At 45.1% G+C, this 24,512-nt stretch overlaps 1 protein-coding gene across 2 annotated transcripts in view; it reads right to left on the minus strand.

The window, feature by feature from the left end:
* Positions 1–4,378: 4,378 nt before the first annotated feature.
* KCNA2 (potassium voltage-gated channel subfamily A member 2) overlaps positions 4,379–24,512 on the minus strand; it is a 100,569-nt gene continuing 80,435 nt past the window's right edge. For both annotated transcript variants that reach the window (XM_056819191.1, XM_007485117.3), the window contains exons 2-3: positions 18,017–18,344; positions 4,379–17,532 (exon numbers count right to left, since the gene is read on the minus strand). In XM_056819191.1, coding sequence (XP_056675169.1) covers positions 15,853–17,352 — 1,500 coding nt within the window. In that variant the 5' untranslated portion in view covers positions 17,353–17,532; positions 18,017–18,344 and the 3' untranslated portion in view covers positions 4,379–15,852. The remainder of the gene's footprint in view (positions 17,533–18,016; positions 18,345–24,512) is intronic.

Here is a 24,512-nt window from a genome sequence, read left to right on the forward strand (position 1 = left end):
AGCAACCTGGTTTCTCCCTAAACATTATACAAACTCCACAGAGAAAGGGGGCAGCCTTCTTCCATAGTACCTGGGAGATGAGGACATAATCTGACTCTGATTTTTCATTTTAGTCAAAGAAAGAGGCCAAGCCAACCTGCTCTGCTAAAAGAATGGAGGGGAAAGGATACAGGATACAGCAGTTGTGTGTGTGTGTGTGTGTGTGGGCTCAAGGGAAGGGGAGACTTTCTGGATGATCTTGCTCTTCCCATTCCTGTGGATGTTTTAAAATCTATACCAGATTCAGATGCTGAGTTCTTATAAATGCTTTCTTCTCTTTCTGGTACCCCATCTCTCACTGCCTTAGCACCTGAAGTCCAGAAATACAAGTCCCTTCCATAAAGAAGGTAACAACAAGACACAGTCCAACTCCTTCTAGTTAGACTGTCCTAAGCCTTGTTAAATGTGTAGTGATATTTTTTTACCTTCTTTATGCTCAGTAAAAATCCTTTTTCATTCTCTTCTTCCCTATCCTCCCTGGCTCAGGGTTCAAGAGGAGGTGACTGAGAGTCTAGGGAGAGGATTATCATAGAATGATACCCATCACTACCACTTTTGGTCATGGTCCTATGTAGGGCTGATTTCCAGAGCTAAATAGACCCTTTGTTAAGGGTAAATTTTAGGGTTGAGACTGAATATAATTTTAGTGGTTGACAGGAATTTAATTCTAAATCCTAATGAAATACTCAAGTCAGAATAGAATTTTATGGTGGTTTATTTTCAATAGAAGGAAGAAATTTTAAAATGAGGGAGAAAGAGGGAAAAGGGAATTAGATCTACTCTGGCCTAGTCTGAGCCAGGGGTAGTTCAGAGGCCTTTCAGCCAAGGGGCCTTGCCAGAAGATTAAATCTAGCTCAGCTTCCAGCCATGAGGCCTCCTCTAAGATGAGGGGCCTCCTTGGAGGCTGGTGCCTTCAGAAAGGTCAAGGGAAAGGGAAGTCAGCCTTATCATTCACCATGTGGTTGCCTAAGGGAAGCAGGCTGAGGTCCCATGCTAGAGCTATAAGTTCCTTTCCACCACCCAAGACCACAAAAGTCCCTCCCACAGGAAGTGACATGAGATATAAAGGCAGTTATTTACATCACTTCCAGTGTCTCACATGTACCAATGGTGGCTTAAACTTGGCTTAGGACAGCCCAGGGTGTCAGTCAGTTGTTTCTGATTTGTCACTTGCTAGCCCATGCAGGTTATAGCATTCTCCCCCACAATTAATCCTTAAGTGGGGGTGTATACATTCCTGGCTGCTAAAATTCTAAAGACTAAGCAGGGTGGAGTAAATCTAAAATTCACAATCCCCCCTGATAATGATTTGGAGACTAGTCTCCCCAACTGATCACTAAACATAATCATCTTGTACCTCTAAATCTTCTAAGTACAGGTGCATACAAAATTTCACCTTCTAAGAGGAAAGTACAATAGTAAGAGATAAGAGGGGGATAGAAGAGAGAGATAGCAAAACTAATGTTTTGCTGGGCACATTGACAAAAACCAATTAGGGGGCAGTTCCCCTTTGGTGTAAGAGTATACATTCAAATTAAATGTTCACTCAACCTTCAGTTCAATCAACCACACACAAAGTTCATTCTGGATCTTCCTGATGTAGTGTAGGCTTTTCAGGCCTCTTTCTGCCAACAGTTCATTCTCTGGATTTTAGGTGTTAGCAAGCTTCTTGATCTTTCTTGAGAAAAAATTTTTTTAAATCTTGGATTTTTATTAAAATACATCTCTATGACTTGCCAAGTGAACTTTTCCAAAGGGGATGCCAATTTAGTGAAGAAAATACATTAATGGACTTGAAGTCAGAAGATTCAGTTTCAAGTCTATGCCAAGTAGTAGCTTTTAATGAGTAGCATGACTTCTCTGACCTCTAGTTTCCTTATCTAAAAATGGGGATGATAATATCTATGATTCGTACTTTCCAGTTGGTAGGAGGAAAGTGCTTTATAAAGCTTAAATCCTTGTGTAAAAGTGAACAATGACTATTATTCCCACTCTAGCACATCTAAAGGACCAAGATTTCACCCCATAAAACAGAATACAAAATGTCTTCCAAAAAAGCCAAGAAATGGAATTTGTCCATTTGTAGAATAATAGGACCTCAGAACCAGAAGGAAATTTTGCTGTTCATTCTAATCCAACCTATTCCTAAACAAGAACCATTCCTGTGGCATTCCCAATGAGTGGGGGATCACAATGGTAAGGATACTTTTTGTTAAACCCTTACCTTCTGTCTTTGAATTGTATGGTAAGAGGGGGTCCTCTTACCATAGAGATGTGTAGGGATTAACCAGCCCACAGTGAAAGGAAGTAGAAACCAGAGAGACAGGAAGTGATGTAAGAAGGGGGATATAAAAAGCCAGCATGAGGACCAAGAGGGGCTTTTTGACCTTTTGGGGATTGGGAAGTGGTTGGTCGTTGGTAGTTGGTCTTTGGGGGTTGGTTGCTGGGGGTGTGGGTTGGTGATTAGTTGTTAATTGGTTTTGGTTGTTGGTTGGTGGTTGGGAGAGAGATATGTATATTGATTCTACCTGGTGTGCTGAGCTGAAGGGTGATCATCTGGACTTTTTCTAAAGGCATGATTTTTTGTTTTGTTGATTGTTTAGACTTGAAGAGGTAATGGGGAAATGTCAATAAAGCAGATTAACTTTAAAAGTGTGTTATATATTATTTATTCAAAGAAACTCATTGTTAAGCATTTACTAGCACATCCTTTTATATAAGTAAATATGCAATAAACAGGAGAGGTAACAAACTTTTAAAATTATTTTTTATTTTTTCAGGTTTGAATATTTGTTTTCTGTCATTTTATGTTCTCTCCTTGTTCTTGCCTTCCCTGCTATCCTTCCCCCCTCCCCAAGAAAGCAGATAATGTAATATAGCTTGTATATGTATACATATAAATATATAGTAATGTATATATTGTTTATTGCTTAATATATTAATTAATATATATTATATATAATTATGCAATATGTATTTCCATGTTTATCATGTTGGGAAATGACACAAATATTGCTTATAGTAAAGAAAAATTCATGGAGAAAATAAAAATGAAGAATGGTATTCTTCAAACTGCAAAAAAATAAATGAATAAAAATAAAGGCAGTTTTAGACAGTTATAGGTAGTTATGGGGTAGCTAGTTAGGTATTAGGTAATTTCTTTCTCTACCTCTTTATATTTCTCTCCTTTACTATATTCTTTTACTCTATTTTAATAAAACTAAATTGTTAATTGTTAAAAGCTGCTAGCAGTTTTCTTTTTCTCTAGCTTAAAGGGATAATATTAATTCACAACTCTACTATATTCTCATTAAAACTTAAGTTATTAAAAGCTACTCTCTTATTTTGTCAAAAACCTTACAGAATCCATACTGTGTATTGGTTCTAAGGCAGAAGAGCAGTAAGGGCTGGACAATGGGGCTTAAGTGACTTGCTCAGGGTCATACAGCTAGGAATTGTCTGAGGCCAGATTGGAAGCTAGAACCTCCTGGATAAGGATTATTTTTTTTTAAAAAACTAACATTTATTAGAACTTTTATTTATTTATTATGAACACTTTAAGGTTTGCAAATCACTTTTAAAATCTTTGCATTCCATCTTAGTATCAATTCTAAGACAAAAAAATGGCAAGGACTAGGTAATTGGGGGTAAGTGACTTGCCCAAGGTCCCTCAGCTAGAAAGTATCTGAGGCCCAATTTGAATCCTGGTCCTCCCAACTTTAAGCCTGGAACTCTGTCCACTATACTCCCTAGCTGCCCCAACAAATCACTTTTCTTATTTGACTTCTTTTAGCTCTTACAATAACTCTATGAGGTACAGGATATTATCATCCCTTCTTTACAGAGAAGGGAAAGTGAGTCTGAAGGAAGTTAATGACTTGCCCAGGGTCATACACCTAGAATGTATCTGAAGCAGGAGTAGAATTCCAAGTCTGGGGCTCTCTATCTCCTAATATGTAGCCTCCAATTAAAAAGTACTATTAATGGGAAACCACCTTCTGGGCAGCCCATTACAACTTTTGAATTATTAGACAATTTTTCTTTAAATCAAATCCAAATCTATTTCTCTGCCATTCCCAGAGACGCTGGAGGCTAGAAGTGGGAGTTCCTGACTTGATGTGTTGGGTCTCTGTGGGCCCCGGATACTGAGGGAAGGGAGCAGAAGCTTGCAGAGCTCCCCGGGGATCCATCAGAGAACCTTCAGCTGGATGAGCTGGAACACGTGGCTGCATGGGTTCTCCTCTTCCACAGAGCCCTTAGTGGGTGGTGACCTGGTGCCGGTGGGAGTGATGGAGTCCCACTCAGGGAAAAGCACAGGAAAAAGAAAAAACTGGAAAGGTTTGATGTCTGTTAAAAATTTTATTTGTCATTTCACACAGAATGATGTTAAAATAAATCCTCAGTAATATATATTTATATATTTATTTGCCTGTGTCCATATTTACAAAAAAAAATTATGGTACTCTATGAAGTCTATGTACATCCATGATAGACAGCCAATGCTCATTGAGGCACATATGTACATGTGTATGTATAATCTATGTACAAATATCAGACCTTACTGACACAGGGATTCTCAGCTACAGAAGACTGGGCTTAGGGCGGGACTGGAGATGGGCCTGAAAGCTCCCCAAACATGTCAGCAAGAATGATAACATCTATACAGACTGTGCAATTCAGTTACAGCTGGTGTCTACATTTTCAACAAGCAAAGAAATGGTTAAACAACTCCCAAACTCCCGTGAGTCTTCCCCACCAGTCCTGCTCCGCCTTTGGTTTCCATTGGTCGCCATCCTCCCATTGCCATGGAGACCCACGGCTCCACATCAGCATCACTCTTACGAAGCTTTAACCACCAGCCTTGGAGTTCCTTCTCCTATTGATTCCAATGAGGCCTATTTATCAGCTTCTCCCCTTTGCGTTTTCCAGCAGTTACCAGGGACAGGACACGGTAGGGCAGCTGCAGAGTCTCGAGCAATGCGGAAGCCGGTGTAAACCCCTAATTAATGCCTTTGTACTTGGTTACAAACAGCTCCATGCTTCCGAGTGAGAGGCAGTCACCACATACACTGTACATACACATATACATATCTGCTGTGCATACACAAAAGTCTGGGAGAGGAAGTAGCATCCCATAAACCAGAGGTTTGCTGGGATGCTCCAAAAGGCCTGAGAAACACTAGCCTTTGGGCACAGGTTCTTAGTCACCATCATTGCAAATCTGGGCTGCACCCAGACTGTGCCCTGCAAAGAGAGGGGCACGTGGGCACAGGAATTTGGGGGGAGATAATTTAGCTGGTGCATTTTCATCTCAGCAGGCTGAGGGGAGACTCTCAGACTTCCAGGTTTCAATAGGGAAGTGCCCCCCTTCTCTCAAGGGCTGGGATTTTTGGTGTGGAGATGCCAAAGGAAAGCAGGGTAGCTGGTTATGGCACCCAAGTAGAAGTGGGGCAAGCAAGGGGATGCTCTGTTCAGAAACTCCAGAGCTGACCCTCATCCTTCCACCTGCCTGGGAATCTCTTTCCCTTTGTTCATCGGAGCAGGCTGGGGTGGCTTGGCTCCTTTTTTGGCCACACCTGAATAGGAATCTCAATGCCCTTGCAAAAATGCACTTCATGAACAGCAAAGGCCCAGGGACTTTGGCAGCATTTCTAAGAACTGACCTGGAAATCATCTGGCAGCAAAGCGAGCCCCTCTCTGAAAATTCTCCTCCTCCCGTCTCCTCTCCTCACTATGTACATCCATACGGGGTGTTTTTGTGCACACACATACAAACAAAGCAGCCAGGACTCCAGGGAGTCATTTTCAAGGAGCAGCAGCAGTTTAGAGGCCTCTTGTGAGAACAGAGAAGGGGCCCAGAAATGAAGGGCTCTGGGTAGAGATGGAAGGTCTAAGCACACAGCCACATCTACACTGCCCTAATTACCTAGGTGCCCTGGCACCTGTGAGCACACCTGCCTCCAGTGCACCTAGATCCTAGAACGGTGAATTCTTAGCAGCAATTTGACCCAGAACAGATTAAGAGATTGCAGCTGGGTTAACTTCTATATTATCTTAATGGGAAAAGAGGGGGTAAAAGAACCCAAACAGGTTCACATCTGTATCTACAAGGAGTATTTCTGCCAGCAACATGACTTGTTACCATGTAAAATGATGAATTTACTGTTATTCATATAGTCTGAGCCATTCAGATGCTTAGGCAAAAAATCTAGACTAAAGATAGCCCATGTTTGGTTCAAAATCAGCTCCTGGCCCATTGCCCCATTACCCATTTCCAATACTCTTGGCAACCCTGGTGATACCTCTCTTGGTCCAGATCCATTTGCTACCATTACCCAGTAGGGGCCAGAACCATCCTCAGTTGACTGATGGTCACCAATAATGGTGGCACGATAGATGTCTGCACCACTGGATTTTGCAGAGATGCTCTTGACTCTCCCTCTGAGTAGATACAAGCCTCTATGGGAGGTGATGCTGGCCAGTTATAGGGAAAATATTGTATACTGCATAGGTCTAACGAGCAATAGATAGGGCGTGATTAAGAGTTTCCAGCATGTCCCTGGCCTGATCTGGCTGTTTCTAATGCAATCTATACTGCTTATTCCCATAGGGTAAATGAAGCCTTGGAAGTCCCTCCTACTTCACCTCCAGAGATTTGATTAAAAGCAATAGAATACGGTTATCCATCTTCTACTCCACTGAGACTTTCAAAAGGAGGAATTGAAAAGGGTCTACACATTCTCTTCCAGGCATAGGATGGTCTCCCCAGAAAGCAAACAGAACTGGAGAGAATTACTTTATTTAGTCTACTGTGGAATATTTCATATGTCCCCTTCTCCAGGGTTACAGAGCTGGGAAGGATGTTTCTGGCCATCTGTAGAGAGGAAGTACCAGCCAAATTCAGGCAGAACGAAGAAAGGAGGACAGTCTGGGCCTGAGAACTGATCCCCCTTTTCTAATTGAGTTAGGCAACTACGGGGTAGGGGGAGGATTCAAAGTAGGAATCTGTTCTTTTTGTTTAAAAAAAATCAGAGCTATCTTCCAAATAGGGCTAGAATCAGGACAGAAGTAGCTAAGCTGGAGAAATAGAGAGGATAGGAATCAAGGGGAAGGGGTGAGAGAAGGACAAAGAACCAAATATATGCAGTTTATTCCATGGTTTGTTGAATTTATTCCACATTCATTCAACTAAGGGAGTTTGCTTTGTGTATATATAATTTCTGAAGTCATGGTATACATATACATATATGTACACACATATATACACATATGTGTATTTTTTGAAAACTTTGAATAACCAGACTCCACATCATCAAAACCCTCAATGAACAAGAATTGCTTCTTTTTCCCCCTGTACTATAGTTTTAGGAGAAAGAGGCAAAGGTGGATAGAATCAGCTCAGAGTAGGGGTTTCTTTCCATCACTGATTTCCAGGAGTTATCACTGGATCCCATCTTCATCTAGGATAATTCCCCAGGCCTTCTCCATCTCTGCTCCTGTACAGTTTTTAAAATCCCGACTCTGCAAAAGCTTCCATCATGTCTATGCACATACTCTACTTACTAAGTCAGGGAAGCGTGGACTAATTTAATATATTTTAAGAAGATTTTCAACAATAAATAGTAAAACAAGGGTTTTCTTGTCAACACTCAATTAGACAGATTATTCAATTAACTGGTATATCCCTTTCCCTGAGCTTCCCCATTCCTGTTAATCAAGGTTTTGTTGTAATATATATATATAATATGCCTATTATATATACAGTAAGGGTGGATTTAACAGGAATGTAATGACCTCCAGGCCATCATTGGTTATCCACCAACCATGATTGTCCAGTACAAGACTCTGTACACCCAAAATATCAGGGGCCTCTCCAAAACCTCCCTCATTGCTTGCATCTTCTTTATTCAGTGTATTTTGTGGCTGAGCGTTAGTTATTATGCCAGTGACTCCTACCCCCCTGCCCCTACTCAGTTCATCTGAATAGCCATCCATCTTGGCAACTGGGTCACTGTGAATGCCTCCATTTATTTTCCCCACGTGATCATCACCTCAACTGCTTTTCCGAACATAACATTCATACAAGTTCTTTTAGTTAAAGAATTCTCAAAAAAAAAATCAGCATCCTCTTCATTTTGAAGGAAGGCAAGTTCCTTTGCCCAAACCCCAATGCTGAAACCATTTTCCCCTTAGGGAGGGCCAACAGATTAGGTAATGGTTCTTTATCCATGGAAAGGTTCTTTTCATAATGGCCCAGGATGCCTTATTCTAATCTCTTGGTAAGCCCTCTCTTCTGGGCTTCCATTAGGAGCTGCCAGAGACAGATTCAGAGCTAACTTGATGGCCTGGTGTGAGCCTACTCAGAGGAATGGTTTCAGCATTTGGGGATTGGGAAGCTCTTGCACAGGTTCAGAGCAGCAGAGGGAGAAGAAGGGCTTTGGGGCACATGCAAGCCTTCCACCAGCCCCCACCTCCCCATTGCCTACATGGCATGCTTCCCATTGGCATTTGCCATCTGCATACATTTACAATCTTGCAGTAGGGTCAAGGGCTTCAAAGCAATAGAACTCCGCACAAGGGAGTGCGAAGGAGAGAGGAAGTTACTGAATTGTGAGTGAACACCCAGGGAGCCCGGTCTTTACCCTAGAATCCAGGTGCTATCACTATTCAGTCCTGAGAGCAAGATTTTGAAACAGCTATTGCTAAAGAAAACAGTCACTATTTATTTTATTGCACTTTTCCTCCTTTTTTTTTTCAAAAGATAAATAAAATATGAAGAATGGAAATTCAGCTTCAGGGGAGTGTGATGGATGGAGATGGAGAGGGGGTTAGGAAAGTGCAGGAGAGGCAGCATTGACCAGCTTGCTTTCTCTTGAGGGAGGGCATCAGAGATCCGGCACCTTTGTCAAAGGTGAGGGTCATGACTGGACTTTGAGAATAGGACGTGGTCAGACCTGGGGATAAAGACCGTCTGCCATAAGTCATAAAATGTCCACTGGGAGGTACACTTGGAGGGTCATCCAATCCTCTCCCCTCATTTTACAGATGAGGAAACTGAGGCCCTGAGAGAATAAGCAACTTGCCTAGGGTCACACAACTAATTGATTAGTAGCAGGGTCTAGAGAAGAACCCAGGGTTCTTGGCTCTAAGACCATTGCTCAGTCCACTACCCCAGGCTGCCTCCCAGTCATGGAGAACATTTCTGACTCATAGTTATTAGCTAATTGGCTCAGGTGGTGAGAACATCAGAGAAACTAAGATCATACATATGAATTGGTGAGAGGCAAAGATAAAATGAGGAAGGACTCCATTCTGCAGTCATATAGACTGCACATTTATACCAAAGTAATTTATATGGGCTTTCTGCTGGTTGCAAGGGGGAACTAGAGAGAGAAGATGGGAGGGTGAATAATTGTTAAATGAATGAATGATTGAATGAATAAATGAATGAGTGGCTCAGTTCAACCCATCTCCACTCCTGGATAGATAGTCCAAAACACATACCTCCTGGATGATGGAGCTGGGGTGCCATCTTTATATTTGATAATTAAGTATTTCACATTGTGTCCTGCTCTCTCTAGCTATAAATAGCACTGGCACGAATGCCTCCCTAAAGCATTAGGGACTTACTGTGGAAGTGGACAGAAGCATTATTCACATTCACTTCCAAAAGACTTGGTGCTGATGTTTTATGAAAGGGACTGATGGGGAAGGAGCTCATTGGATGGAGGTCTCACTGGCTCGGAGTACCAAAGTCAAAGAAGATTATTAGAATGTTAAAGCCTCACAGCTCCTTCAGGTTAAGAATAGGGAATCAAAATTTTAGTCAATGGAAAAACTTATGTAAAAGCCTTTCTCACATCAGGTCAGTAGGCTTGGAGGCAGTGAGATTAGGTCAGGCCACCCTTGGGTGTTAAACATTTGGATTCCATTTTAAGTCCCTAGGTCCCACAGGAGTCCAGATTAGAGAAGAGAAAGAGGAAAGAGAGAGAAAGCAAAAGAAATGGGGAATGGGGGAAAGAGGAAGAGAGAAACTCAGAGAACATGAAAGGGGGAGTGAGAAAAAGAGGAGAGGGGAGGAAGGAAAGAGAGAAAAAGGAAAGAGAAAGAGAGAGAGAGAGAAAGTGTGTGTGTAAAGCACCATATAAACACTAATAAACTCAGAGACTCTCATCTTCCATTAATTTTGGCTTCTGCATAGTTTAGCCTGGAAATTGTCCAGTTCCATTTTCTCTTCCTCAGCCCAAACTTTCTTCCCTACCCTAGGTCTTGTCTTCCTTTTCACCATCTTGAAAATTTCACTATATTTCTTCCATTCTTGGGGTTCTGAAATTCAAGCTACAGAGACAATACATGAAACCAAAGAGAAAGCCAGTTCTTGACTTCCAAACAGATCCTTATCTTTTCAACTTGAGTCAAAGAGCCAGTTTGGTGGCAAAAGTTCCAGGGATGGCAGAGCTGATTTGTGATGTCTCTGGAGAGATGACAAAGTGTAGGTGGGCAGACAAATGGAAGGAATGCTATCATGGTGACTTATCTGAGGAGAGAAAGCCTAAGGACCCCTGGGTCTAACCCTAAACCCTCGGTCTAGAGGTACTGCTTCAACTACTGGTCTTCATTTGGGACAAACTAGAAAGTCAACTAAATTATTCTTCTGAGTCCAGAGAAATCAGTGATACATAGAGAATCCATAATAAAGGATAGTCAAAGCATTTCAATAGGAAAGAGATATATAAAAGAAAGAAAGCTGGCCTCGAAACAAACAAACAAACAACAACAAAAAAGAACCTGGGTTCAAGTGATGCCTCATAGTATACTAATTTTGTGACCCTGATCAAGTCACTTATCCCTGTTCAAGTCTCAGTGCTCTGGGCAACCCTTTAAAAATCTAAGTTGAAGAAAAGGTGCTGGCTGATATTGGAAGGAGGAATTTCCTCATTGCATCCTATACAGAGGAAATCACAGGTTTAGTCTTTATTTTATCTGTAACGTGATAGAATTTAGCACTCCTTCCCCCAACATTTTAAAGTAATCAATTTAACTTTGTGTTTCCTTCAGATTGGCATCAAAAGGAGTTAGCCTTTCCTCAAGCCTTACCAGCTGACTTCTAGGGATGTACTGATAGGTGGGGAGAAACCCACTTTTAATAAACCACCCATGGTAGATCAACTACCAAGTTCAATATCAATCCCAGTGTGACTAACCAAAAGTAGACTCTTGATTTCAATACCTGGGATCCAGGGAATTGTTTCAGGAAGGAAAAGTAACTTTCTTCCCCCCCACCCCCCAAGATAAAATATAGTTTGTCTTTATTTATCTGGCTAGATAAATATCTGGCTAGATAGACCAGCTATCCACGACTCCAGAAAAGGTCATAGATAAAGCTATGAATTTGGAGGACCCACTTGATGCTTCCAGCCCATGACCCTGTTGTAGCCAGTAGAGCCAGCAGCCACAAAAAGACTAGGGCTGAGCCTAGAGATTCCAGGAGTGCAGAGAAAATAACAATAATTTTAGCTAACATTTATATAATGTTTTGACTATCTCATTTGATCTTTGCAACAACCCTGGGAAGTAAATGCTATTATGATCTCTTTTTAACTGAGGAAAACTGATCTGAGGAACTGAGACTGAGAGAGACTAAGGAATGGGTCCTAGGCATTACACTGCTAAATGTCTAAGGCAGAATTAAAATTTAGGCCTTCTTGATTTCCAATCCAGGGCTCTATCTGCTGTACCCCCTACCTGCTTCCACCCCGCTTCCCAAAAGAAACAAAAAAATTACCCACTAGATTTATAGAACTGTGGTATAGACATTTATAGAATTGTGGGCCCCAGGGAGGCAATGTTCTTTGGATGCCATTAAGTTTATCCACCAGTCACTGCCTGCCCACTTTGAGTTCCAGATTTCTGGGAGGAAAAAAATGATTTGATGGGACACCCTATGAAATTCCCTGCTCCAATCAGAAGTCCTTCTGGGAGAGATGGTCCAGTCTCCTATCTTTACACACAAATGAAGGTTTCTCATTATACACGAAAAGTTGGGATTAGATGGGGTAGAGAGAAAAGAAAAGAAAGATCTGAAGAGGAGAATGGAAAGTCTTCAAGGGGTATAAAAGCAGATGTCCCTGAAGGAATTCAGGGAGTATAAAAGCAGCCCTAAGTAGCTGAGAGTTGGTGTGTGTGTGTGTGTGTGTGTGTGTGTGTGTGTGTGTGTGTGTGTGTTGGAAGGTTGGGGGAAGAGATGAGGCTAAATGGGATAAATCTTATTTTAGTCTACTTTTGTTTGTGCTTATCATTTATAGCTCTATGATCAGAGAAATGTTGATTCTCCTAGTATGTGTTGGGTATGTGTGTGTGTGTGTGTGTGTGTGTGTGTGTGTGTGTTGTGTATCAGATGCATATTTTTTGTGCATGTTGTATTTGTGCATTTGAATTGTAAGACCACATTGGTCTGACCCTATTTTTTAGGGGTTTTGCTCATATTTGTATGTTGTATCATATGTCTTTTGCAAGTGTATATTGCTTGTATTTGTATCTCTTGATCAGAAGATTCTTTTTCATTTCCTTTTTAAGAGCACTTTCTATTTCATAGGGGAATCCTCTGCTCTTAACTTCTTTCTGGGAGAATGTTATAATAAAATACCTATAGTCCTCTCCTGGACTCCATAGGTCCAGGTTGCTTCCCTCTTAAATGTCATCAGAATGGCTACATACCTTTCCTAATTCTGGGGGATTCAGAATAGCCTGAGATGGACTGTATGCATATAAGGGTGACTGCACAGAGCTGGGCAAATCCCTGAAGACATGCGAGTCCATGAGGGTATACCATGGACCTCTTGACTACATTTAGGAATCCATGCACAGAAGTGGTCCAGAACCTTTAGATTCCTACCTCGATGCCTCCCCATGACAACTCCAAGTATTGAGTAATTTGGTAAACAGGAACATGAGTCAATGACAGATACCTAAGAGGCAACTTGAAGCTCCATTCCCCTCTATGTGAAAATCTTAGACAAATTCAGCCATACAGGATGGCATGGGGCTCTGATCTTGCCATTCCTTGAGAAGCTTCAGGTATTCTTATTGCTGGTTAGCTTCCTCCAGGGAGAGGGATGGTAGAGGGCGGAAAAAAAGGATAGAAGAATAAAAAAAACTCATGGACTCACTTAGGATAATAGATTTAGACCCTGAATGGACTTTAGAAGATGTCAGGTCTAATTTTGTCATTTTTACAGATGAAGAAACTGAGATCTAGGGAGTTAAGTGCTTACCCAGAATCACACAGCTAGTAAATTTGAAGTGGGGTTGAAGCCCAAGGCTTTCTGACACTAACACCATTGCTCTCTCTGTTCTGCCATATTCCCTATTGAGCAGGTCTAATAGGAGGAAGGAGTTATGGGGGAATAGAGTTGAATTTGAGGGTCCAAACAGTGTTTATGGACCATTTATAGATATTCAAGTTTACTTTTGTACTTAAAAAATCCCTTATCTTCTGTCTTAGTATCAATTTTAATACAGAAGAGTGGTAAGACCTAGGCAATTGGGGTTATGTGACTTGCCCAGGATCACGTAGCTAGGAAGTATCTGAAGCTACTTTTGTACTTTTCTAGGTAGTGGGGGCAGAGAGAGGAGAGAGTTCAATCAAATACCAAAAATCATGAATCTCAGAAAGGTTCTGTTCCTTGTTAGCCTTGGTATTGAATCAGGAGACTTCAGGGGTTGGGGAGAGCCAAGGAAGTGGCTGGGTAGACCGAGCCAAGTGAAAAGGAGACCCAAAGGAGAGGAAAGAGTGAGGTGGGGTGAGGGGGGAGAGAAATGGTGATGGAGTTAATTCTGTCCCGCTGGGTTTCAGGACCAGTGATGAAAAGGTTGCCCCTGGGGCTAAGCCGAGGGGCATCTTGAGGGAACCATGAGGGCCATGGGCCCTTGTGCACTCAGAAAGACAAGCTTCAGCCACAGGGGCTGGAGCTGCAGCACATGGAGGGCAGAAAGACATTGTGTAATGGTCTAAGAAACCACACAGGCTGGAGTATCTCAGGTGATGGCAGCAAACCATGGCCCAGTGGGGGAACCAATCCAACATGAGGATCAATCCAACATGAACTCGTGAGGCCTCTTAGACATGCATGAGTCATTTCCCCAGCTCACAGAGCAATGGTTTTGCCCTCTGAACCTGAACTCCAGAGAGTATACATTTACATATATTTATATATATATATATAACTACTATTTATACTTATATTTGTGTGTGTCGTGTGTTTGCCCGTGTATATGTAGCAAGACATATACACACACTAGTGCACATAGTCAGAACACATGCATAAATTGCCCTGTGTCAAAAATATTGCATAAGCTTATACCATGTTTGAATGCAACTATTTTAATCTCTAGCTAGGTAGGTAGGTAGGTAGGTAGGTAGGTTGAGGAACACATGAAGGTGGTGTTGGATCTATGTACATTGGATTCACAGATGCACCTGCTCTCACAACTAAAGGTTCGGTCCAGTTGTAGAAATCCTGCTTGCAACAAGATTAATGACTAAGGTGCCGTCCGCATGATCTGCTCAGGCTTTTTCTTACTGATTCACCTTCTGGGCTCGGCAGAGGTCTGTGCCCCTGCCTGGAAGAACTGTGGAGTGCACACAGAAGGTCTGGCTGCCTTTACCCCAGGTAGTCTCACGCTATGTCTTTGCCCCTTCCGATGAAGGACTTTGGTTGGGCTTCCCCTGGTTTAAAAAGTCCCCTGACTCAGTGCCATCCTGAGTCTAGCAATACTATAAGCATGAATACTGTTATGTGTAGGCTACTCTGAAAAAAACAACAGATTAATCTCATGGGTATTAGATATTGAGATTCATGCAACAAATCCCCATGCAGCGTGCTGAAGCACTGTTGGGTTTCACTGCAGTATCAGTATTCCAAGAGACTCTGGGAAACTCAGGTGCCACGGAAGGACCATCGTTATCCTTGGTGACCCTGAACATGGTCCCAGTGGAGACCCTCTACGTAGAGGGGTTCCTCAGTGGGTTGGTTCCTCCCCGAGGACTTGTGTAGGAAATCTGAGTCTTAACCACCCACCTTGGGTCACACTAGCCGTCCCTCCCTGGGTCTCTCACTGACACTGCAGAGAAAGAGTCGAATGCAGTATTTTCCGTTATGAAACAAGCCTCAGCAGCCCTCCACTTGGCATCTGCAATTCACTGAGCCGGTGACACAGAAAGGGATTCTGCACACACGGCTGGCTGGGTGTTCTTTTCAATGCGAAAGACGGGGTTGACATTTGGAATAGTTACCAAAGCTTAGAAGAGTGAAGCCAGGATCCGTTCTGGCTCTGGGGAGGGATGGAGAGAGGGAGGGAGGAAGGGAGGGAGGGAAGAAGAAGGGAGGGAAGGAAAAAGGAGGACGGAAAGGGATGGTTGGGCAGTAGGATGGGGAGGGGAGTCCCTCGCATATGCTAAGGACAGTCCATTGGGAGAGATGAGACACTGACACCAGTAGGTCATGCTGCTTACATGAGATGATTTGAATGTCCCTTTCTGAATCCTGGCTTCAAGAGTTGCACCTGTCTTTCTACACCCTCAGTCTTTGGAAATCCCTAAATCTGTGATGAAAGTCTGCATGAAAGCCACATACAGGGTAGTTTGTGTTCTAAATTAAAAAAAAATTTTTTTAAAGAAATAAAAAGTCACTTCACAATTCTTGCTTTCCATGCAGAACCAAGTACACGCGGTAGGACATAGCTACAATGCAGGCTATTATGCAATATCTGCATTAGTTCCACTTGAGCTGTAAATATGCTAATAGGTTTCAATCAGACATCAGTTAACATTTTGGTAATATTCACATAGTTTGTGTTAGCCAGAGTGCAATTGGCTGTTTTCAAGTTTTCCTCTCTAAAGTCCTCATTGCTGTTGTTTACCCCTTCCTGGATCTCCATGTAATCAGACTTACTAATAGTGGAGGCACTCCTACTTTTCTTTAGGTCGGGGGAAGATGGGATCTTTGGACAGCTGGTCACTTGCAAGTACTGGGCCTGCTCCTCTCCCTCTGTTTCCCGGTGGTAGAAGTAGTTGAAATTGGACACTATGACAGGGACTGGTAAGGCAATAGTTAAGACACCTGCAATTGCACAAAGGGAACCCACGATCTTTCCCCCAATGGTAGTGGGGACCATGTCTCCGTAGCCTACTGTTGTCATGGAGACGACTGCCCACCAGAAGGCATCAGGGATACTAGGGAACTGGGAATCTCGCTCATCTGCCTCTGCGAAATAGACAGCACTAGAGAAGAGAATGACCCCGATGAATAGGAAGAAAATCAAGAGGCCCAATTCTCTCATGCTGGCCTTGAGGGTCTGACCTAGGATCTGGAGCCCCTTGGAGTGTCTGGACAGCTTGAAAATCCTAAAGACTCTTACCAACCGGATCACACGGAGGATGGCCAACGACATTGCCTGTTGGCCTTGCTGGGCGTCGTCTGTCTTCTCTGCCAGCTCGGTCCCAAGGGTGATGAAGTATGGGATGATGGCCACGATATCAATGATGTTCATGATGTTGGTGAAAAAACCGGCTTTGCTGGGACAGGCGAAGAACCTGACTAAGAACTCAAAGGAGAACCAGATGATGCATAGTGTCTCCACGATGAAGAAGGGGTCAGTGAAGGAAGTGGACTGTTGGTACCCAATGGTGCTGTTAGAGTAGGTATGGAAAGGAATCCCACCACCAGGCATGTCTTCGTTCTCATCCCGAAAGATGGGCAAAGTTTCAAGACAGAAACTCACAATGGAGATCAAAATCACCATGACAGACACAATAGCTATAATCCGGGCTGGCCCAGAGCTCTCTGGGTATTCAAATAGAAGCCACACCTGTCTCTGAAACTCATTTTCCGGTAAAGGACGCTCTTCCTCCTTGATGTAGCCTTCATCCTCTCGAAACATCTCCATCGCTTCCTCACCCAGTTCATAAAAGCGGATTTCTTCTGAGAAGATATCCAAGGGGACATTCACCGGGCGCCTTAGCCGGCCCCCGGACTGGTAGTAATATAAGATGGCATCAAAGCTAGGGCGGTTCCTGTCAAAAAAGTATTCATTTCGGAGTGGATCAAAGTATCTCATTCGCTTCTTGGGGTCCCCTAAGAGGGTCTCTGGAAACTGGGCCAGAGTCTTGAGCTGGGTCTCAAAGCGCAATCCTGAGATGTTGATTACTACCCTCTCACAGCACTCGTGGTCTGCCTCCGGGTCATAGGTGTCCTGGGGGTGCCCAGGCAGGGCGGCAGCTTCATCTGCTGGGTCTCCAGTGGCCACTGTCATAATGGGGGCTGGGAAAGGCTCCTGGCTCTACACCTTCCAGCTGTCCCGGGGCGAGCTTTCAGGACAATGTTAATGTCCCCCAGAAAAGCAGGCGTATCAGCTTGAGTTTGAACATGAGAGCACTGGCTGGGCTCTGTACACCAAAGAGCAAGTGAGGGAGCGAGCCACTGTTTGGCTTGGCTGAAAAAGAGTCAGGTAAGAGCATTATAATACAAGCAGTTGCCAGTCTACTCCAAGCCACTGCTGCTTGCCTCCCATTTCTTGGCCAATGAGAAGATCCAAGATAAAACATCTTCTTCCCCCTCCCCAGTCCTGCAGACCCCAGCAACTTTATTCCAAGTCTCTGGACAGACGGGGCATGGAGGAGACACCACACCGAGCAGCCTCTCCAGAAAGCCACACCAGTATACCCAAAGCAGCGCTCCCTGGATAGTGGGAAAGGGGAGGGAAATAGAGACTCCTTCTCTGTACCACCCCTGTTCCTTAGAGCACAGCCCCCTCCTACCCCCACCCTGACTCTTGGCACTGAACTATTATTCACTGGCAAATACCTGTGCCCCAGCAGTCTCCCTCACTTCTGGAAGAGGATGGGAGGGTGCTTAGCATGGGTCTGCACCACAGGCTTGAGGCAAACGGCAAATAACAAAACAATAAATTGGGTTACCTGGAGGAGCTGGAATCAGGGAGGTCTCTTAGTAACCAAGCTGCTGAGACTCTGGGGGAATCCTAGATACACAAACAGACAGCTGAGCTCCCCATATTGTCCTAGCACCCGAGTCAGGAAGAATGGTGAGTCATTCTGGGCAGGAGGGCAGGCTTGGGCTCTCGGAGGTGAGCCCTGGCGTTGGACTGTAGAGGAAAACTGGCCAGTGTGGTCCTTGGCTCCCGGGCAGCCCAGCTCGTGTCTGGAGCCTCCGCTTTGACGGCGGTAAGATGCAAACCTCAGCGAAACCCAGTGTCCTCCCCGTCGTCCTCAGGAGGTGTGACGTTGCCTGGAAAAAACATCAGCAAGGTGGAACTGGGGCTCTGAGGGAGCGGCTGCCAAGACCCCGCTTCTAGGGCATGTGGGGCAGTTTCCCGCTGGCCCTGGACAACAAATCGGACCTCAGGATGCTGCCCTCGCCCTCTAAGGGACCTGGCTGCCCACCTCTCCCTCTGGCTGGGGCTCCGCTTCTATAGTGCCTGGGGACCACTGCGCGCCGGCTCCCCAGCCTCTCCAGCTGGCTCCCCTCCACCTGATAACCTGGTGCTTTCCTTCTTGTAAAGGAGAGAAGCCAGTCAGCCTGGCCAGGCCAAGCTCTCTGGAGAACTCTCTCCCCACCTTCCTCCCACCCCAACTGAGCCCAACGCCTCCCTCTTGGGTGGAGAAGGGGATACAGGGCCCGCTGGGACTCTTGGGCAAACCAAGGATGTGCCCAGGCTGAAGCCTCCTGGGCTTGGGATGGGGGGTAGGGGGTGGTGGTGGGGGAGGGGTGGTTGATCTAAGCCCTGATCGGACCCAGTCCTGGAGGAAACAGAAAAATACCCTCCAAGATCTCAACTTTGCAGGGGAAACACTCCCCTCCCTCTTTCCAGCCCCCTCCCCCACGCCTCAGCCCTGACAGCCCTTAAGCCCGAAGACTTACTCTCCCCCAAGGATCCCAGGGCCACCGGCCTTCCTCAGACAGGGGTGGCATTTGAGCTAGGAAGTATCTCCGGCCGACCATTGATTCCCCCCCTAGAGAAAACCCCTCGCATTTCCTCTGCAGGACGATGGAAAGCTCTGCCTAGCTCTTTTTCTAGGCGGGATGGCAGAACTGAGAGGGGGGGAGAGAAACGGAGAAGAGGCTTCGGGGCTGGCTCTTATGCAACCCGATCCCGCAGGCCCCAGGGCATTGAGGGGTCCCCCATCCTGCATTCATCACTCCTCGGGGTTCCGGCCCAGAGCACCCCCGGCTCTCTCCAATCCAGGCTGCAGCTTAACCCTCCTCTCCCTTCTCCGCTCTCCAGCAACCCAGTAGTACACTCCTGCCAAGCCTTGCAGCAGAGAGCACCTCCCGTTAACCCTCGCCTGCCCGGTCCCGATTAAGTCCCTTCCCGGGGACATAACCGAACAGCCGATTCCTTTGTCCCCTTCGCTTTCCCCAGGGTCCAGACGCGGAAGCACCAAAGGTCTGGTTCCCTCTTGGGCCCTTGCAGTACAGCGGAGCCCGAGAGCCAGGTGGACTAGGCAGTAGCCCCAGATCCCAGCCTCCTTCCTCTCTAAACAGAGAAACCTCTGCGGCATGCCGGAGGCCTGGGGAAAAGGCAAACAGCCCTCCACGCCTGACTTCCTTAGCCTTCTGAGCCCAGGACCTCAAAACCATTGGCGAAGGGGCGGGAGGGTACACCTTTGCCCAGGTGATCTTGCTCAGCCTCCCTTGAGCTCTTCCCGGCTGAAGGACTATTCTGATTTAGCAGCCAAAACTCACTCAGCCGAGCCTCCCATTCTTGGAGCATCTCGCGCACGCCCCGCTCCCCAGGCTCCAGCTCTTCTTGCTACCCAGGGTCCAGACTCCTACATCTCAGAGAGAGATGCAGGCCATCCGCTCCGGACTCATCCAGGCCCAGGTACTGCCCGTCAGGACCGGGCTCGTGGTCAGTACTGTTCCTATTCTTCTGCACAGGGCTTGCATGGCCAAAGAGGACCCCTGGGCTCCTTCCCTGCTGCAGGCTCCTGACTAGAACTACAGTGGCCCTGGGGACTGGAAGACAGGGGGCATGCAAAAAGGGAAAGATCCCCTGGTCCAATTTACCCTTCTGGATCAGCAGCCCGAGCCTCCATTTTTGCAGATTATGGCAAAGCTAGCGGCTTGGGGGTGAGGGGGGGCCGGGTGAGAAAACCAAGGCTTCTTGCCTGCTCTGCAGTCCCACATGCAATGCATACAGAGCAAGTCTCCTGCGCCCCAGCACCACCTTTCTTACCTGGTCTTGGGGAAGGAGAATTGAAATAAAAGTGTGTGTGTGTGTGGGGGGGGGAGCAGCTCAGCTAGAACCAAGGGGAGAGACCCTAAAGCAAAACCTTAAACTCCTCCAGAATAATCAGAAATAATATTCATGAGATTAATATCACTGGGTCTATTCCCCTCTCTCACCCACCCCAAATCCTAACCATACCATCCCTGAATTCCCAGCAAAGGGAAAATGAATAATAATAAATATTCTTAATAATAACAGTAATAATAATTCTTGCCTGAGCTCAGGTCCCCAACCCAGATCTTATATGGAGCCCAGTTTGTTTCTAGAAAGGTCTGGGGATAGGGGATTGGGTAAGAGACAAGAAGATTTAACTTCAGGGGAGATCCATATCCCTTTGGCTCTTGCCAACACAATGAAATCGACAAGTAGGAGGAAATCAATAGCAACAATCCCCAACAGAGATGAGGAATCCAGCCTCACAGGAAGAAGTGTTGCTATTATTATAACCATGCCAGACAGTATCTGCAGACCCCACTCCCTCCCTTCCCATCTCCCTCCCTTCCCCTCCCCACCCTGCGGCTTCCCTCTTTTACCCACTAGAGCGAAGCCAAGGGCCTGAATGCAGCAGGGGCTTCAGGATCTCACTGCAGTCCCACTCTGGTTAGACAGACTCCCTCCCCAACCCTGCTACCCAGCTGGGACCACAGACCCACAATAAATGATGGGAAGGGGCTTCTATCCATAAAGGAGGAGCCTGACTCTGCCCTGGACAGTTAGACAGTTCTTTAAAGTGAGCAAAGTACTTGAACTACATTATCTCAGTTGCCCTTTGAGGGTTGGTAGTGCCAGTATTTCTATCCCCATTTTACACATAAATGATTTGTTTATGACCACTTAACTAGCAAGACTGAGAGGCAGGTTTCACCGCTAGGTCTTTCTTTCTCCAAGTCTAGCTCTCTAATGACAATGCCATGCTGTCTCTTCAGCAGGAGGTTGTTGTTCAGTCGTGACCAACTCTCTGTGACCCCATTTGGGGTTTTCTTGGCACAGACACAAAACTGGCTTGCCATTGTCTTTTCCAGCTCATTTTATAGATGAGGAAACTGAGGCAAACAGGGTTAAGTGACTTGCTCAGAATTGCGCAGCTAGTGTCCCAGGCCAAATTTGAGCTTGGCAAGTTGGCTTTCTGACTCCAGACCTAGCATTCTATCTACTCAGCCACCTAGCAGTCCTTAGTAGGAGATGAGGATGGCTAAACCTGTCAAGCCAAGCCCTCCTTGCTCTAAGAATTCAGTAGGAGAGGGCTAAGGAGAGAATCCTACCTGTTATCCCTGGTGTGAACAGCAGAGAAACTCTGCTTATCTTATGACCTGCTGCCTTCCCTGGTCTGAAGGTTACTCAGGTGAGGGTTCATACTGGCCCTGTCAGTCAAGTTTCTCAGTGCCTTCTTACATTGATTTCTCCCATTTGCTCCTAGTGTTGCACCATTAGACCCTCTCATTGTAGCCCAGCTGGGGATGGACAGGGGTCCTCCAACCACCACCCATTTGCTTCAAGGGGCAAATGAGATAACAGATCAAATGCTTTACTGACTTTGAAATGATAATTGTCCACTATTGGTATCTCAGGGCAGAGTCAAGTCCCTCCTCTGTGGACAGATCCTCAACCCACTACCATCCCATCATTCACAGTGTGTCCCGAAGACCTCGAATGGTCCAGCTGGGGGCGGGGGGGGGGGGGGGAGGGGGAGTCTGACTATCTAGAGAAGGGCTGCAGTGAATGCTGCTATACTGCATGAATTGATTGTTCTGTGGGCCAGATCTCCAGGATCCTTGTGTGTTCCAAGGCAGTGGCAGAAGGATGAGTAAAAAGCCTTCTCGCTTGTTCCAGGGGAGGAGAGGCTGGGGTCATCCGAGCCATAGTTAAAACAAAACAAAACAACACGTTTCCTATGACCTTGGAGACGCGAGGTCAAGTCAAATGAACAAACATCTATTAAATGCTTTCTGTGTATCAGGTACTCTACTATGCCAAGGTCTTTAAAGATCTTCTACCAACTAGATTATCTTCCTCTGATTCCTCATTTAGCTGCCTCAATTTCCCATGAGCATATACTTTGATTCTGCTACAAACCAATCTTTCCCAAATGTATATTTCCCTTTTCTTCCATAGTTCTTCCTTCTCCATTCTCTCCTTCCTCTGAACTGTCACCTTTCCCCTCCTCTTTTTTTTTTTAATCCCTTACCTTCCATCTTGGAATCAATACTGTGTATTGGCTCCAAGGTAGAAGAGTGGTAGGGGCTAGGCAATGGGGGTTAAGTGACTTGTCCAGGATCACATAACTAGGAAGTGTCTGAAGTCATATTTGAACCCAGAACCTCCCATCTATAAATCTGGCTCTCAGTCCACTGAGCCATCCAACTGCCCTCTGTCTCTTCCTCTTAACAAAATGTAGTCCCTTCCCTCCTTCTAAGTCCCGATAAGTACCACCTCCTTCAGGAAGCCTTCACCTCACTCATCTCCTGTCACTTCAGTTCAGTTCAATATCCATTTGAGTGCTTGGTTTGGACCAGGTGATGGGGATAAAGAGGCAAAAATAAGAGGGATTCTACCCTCCCAGAGCTAAACAGTTTTACTTTCCTCTTTTGGGCACTGATGGGTATTAAAGCCTAAACAGGTCCAGAGATGGGAAGTTCTGGGTTCAAATCTGACCTCAGATACTTCCTAGCTGTGTGATCCTGGGCAAGTCACTTAACCTCAATTGCCTAGCCCATGCTGCTCTTAGAATTGATACTAAGACAGAAGGTAAGGGTTTTTTTTTGGGGGGGGGTTGGGGGGTTGGCCCTTTACAATTTAGTTAGCACTTATCCATATGCTTTCTTTGTCTTTTTTTCAATGAGGCTAAAAACTGGGTCTTCCATAAGGAATACCTGGACGAGGACATTCTCAGAAGCCACCATTTTCTTTGAAACTTTTTTTTTGAGTTACCTAAAACAGTTGTCAAACATGTGGCCTGTGACCTGCAATACTTCTGATTGGCTCCAAACCAGATTAAGATGTAATTGGGAAATGTTTAATGAGACGAATAAAAACACAAAATATAGTTAATATTGTAGTTATAAACCAAATCAGTATTTAAGCTTATGGACAGATTAGTGGCCCCTGTTTCTCTTTGAATTTGATCCCACTGACCTAGAGCAGAGATGGCTTAGGTGACTTACCTAAGGACACACTGCCAGAGGTGGAACTTGGAATCAGGTCTTCTTGGCTCCAAGGCTCACTGTCTCTCTAATTCGCCACCTGCCTCTCTGCCACAATAGGCTAGAGAAAAAAGCTGTTTCAAACCTTTTGGGCATCCCTCTATAGGTTTTGCTCTTGAAGAAAGGAGGAAGAGAAATCAGCTCTCCCTGCATACTTGAGTTCCTGTACTAACTTGGCTATATTGTTCAGAAAACAGAGTGGGACCTCTTCTACTCAGCAGGCTAAGAAAATGCACAGATACCAGGCTGCTTGTGTCCAAGGAACTAAGGCCACCACCGTTCTGCTCACCATCTTGGGAAAGAAGGTATGCAGGGTTCTCCCAGTTGCCTCAGGGAAATATCAGAGTTCTCTACTGGGAGGCTTCCAGGTTGGTAGGAGCACTGGGTTGGAGAGAGTGAGGGGCAATGCCCCCAAGCAGAGTTTGTGCCACAGACTGGGTCAGGGGTTGAGGGAATCAAACCTCTTGAGTCAAGATCTTGATTTAAGGGACTCTCCTCCAGGCTATTTCCTGAGCCCAGACTGAGAGTGCCTTTATTAACCCTCATTATATTAACTTGATTAACATTATGAATGTTAGTGCCTTCTCTTGACCTCTAAAACAATCTCACCATGGGAAGACCTTTTTGCAGAGTAATGTATCAACTGGCAAAAAATATCAGACTCAGAAATAGGTAAATTGGCTTCTAGTCTCAAGTCTTCAAGGAGCTCTAGCTATTTCAGCTTGGTCCCTCAGTTTCTTCAATAAAAAACAAAAGAACACAATATCCATTCTTAATATGACCTAGGGCTTCCCATTGGCATTCAATTTGGATGCCAATGTCCTTACTTCCTTAGAAATATAGCTAGCATTTAAAAAGCCCTTTAAGGTTTGCAATGCACTTTACAAATATCTCATTTGATCCTCATAACAACTCGAGGAGATGAGTACTATTATTATGCCATTTTTATAAATAAGAAAACAG

This window comes from Monodelphis domestica, chromosome 2, assembly GCF_027887165.1.
Source record: "Monodelphis domestica isolate mMonDom1 chromosome 2, mMonDom1.pri, whole genome shotgun sequence".
Classification (NCBI taxonomy): domain Eukaryota; kingdom Metazoa; phylum Chordata; class Mammalia; order Didelphimorphia; family Didelphidae; genus Monodelphis; species Monodelphis domestica.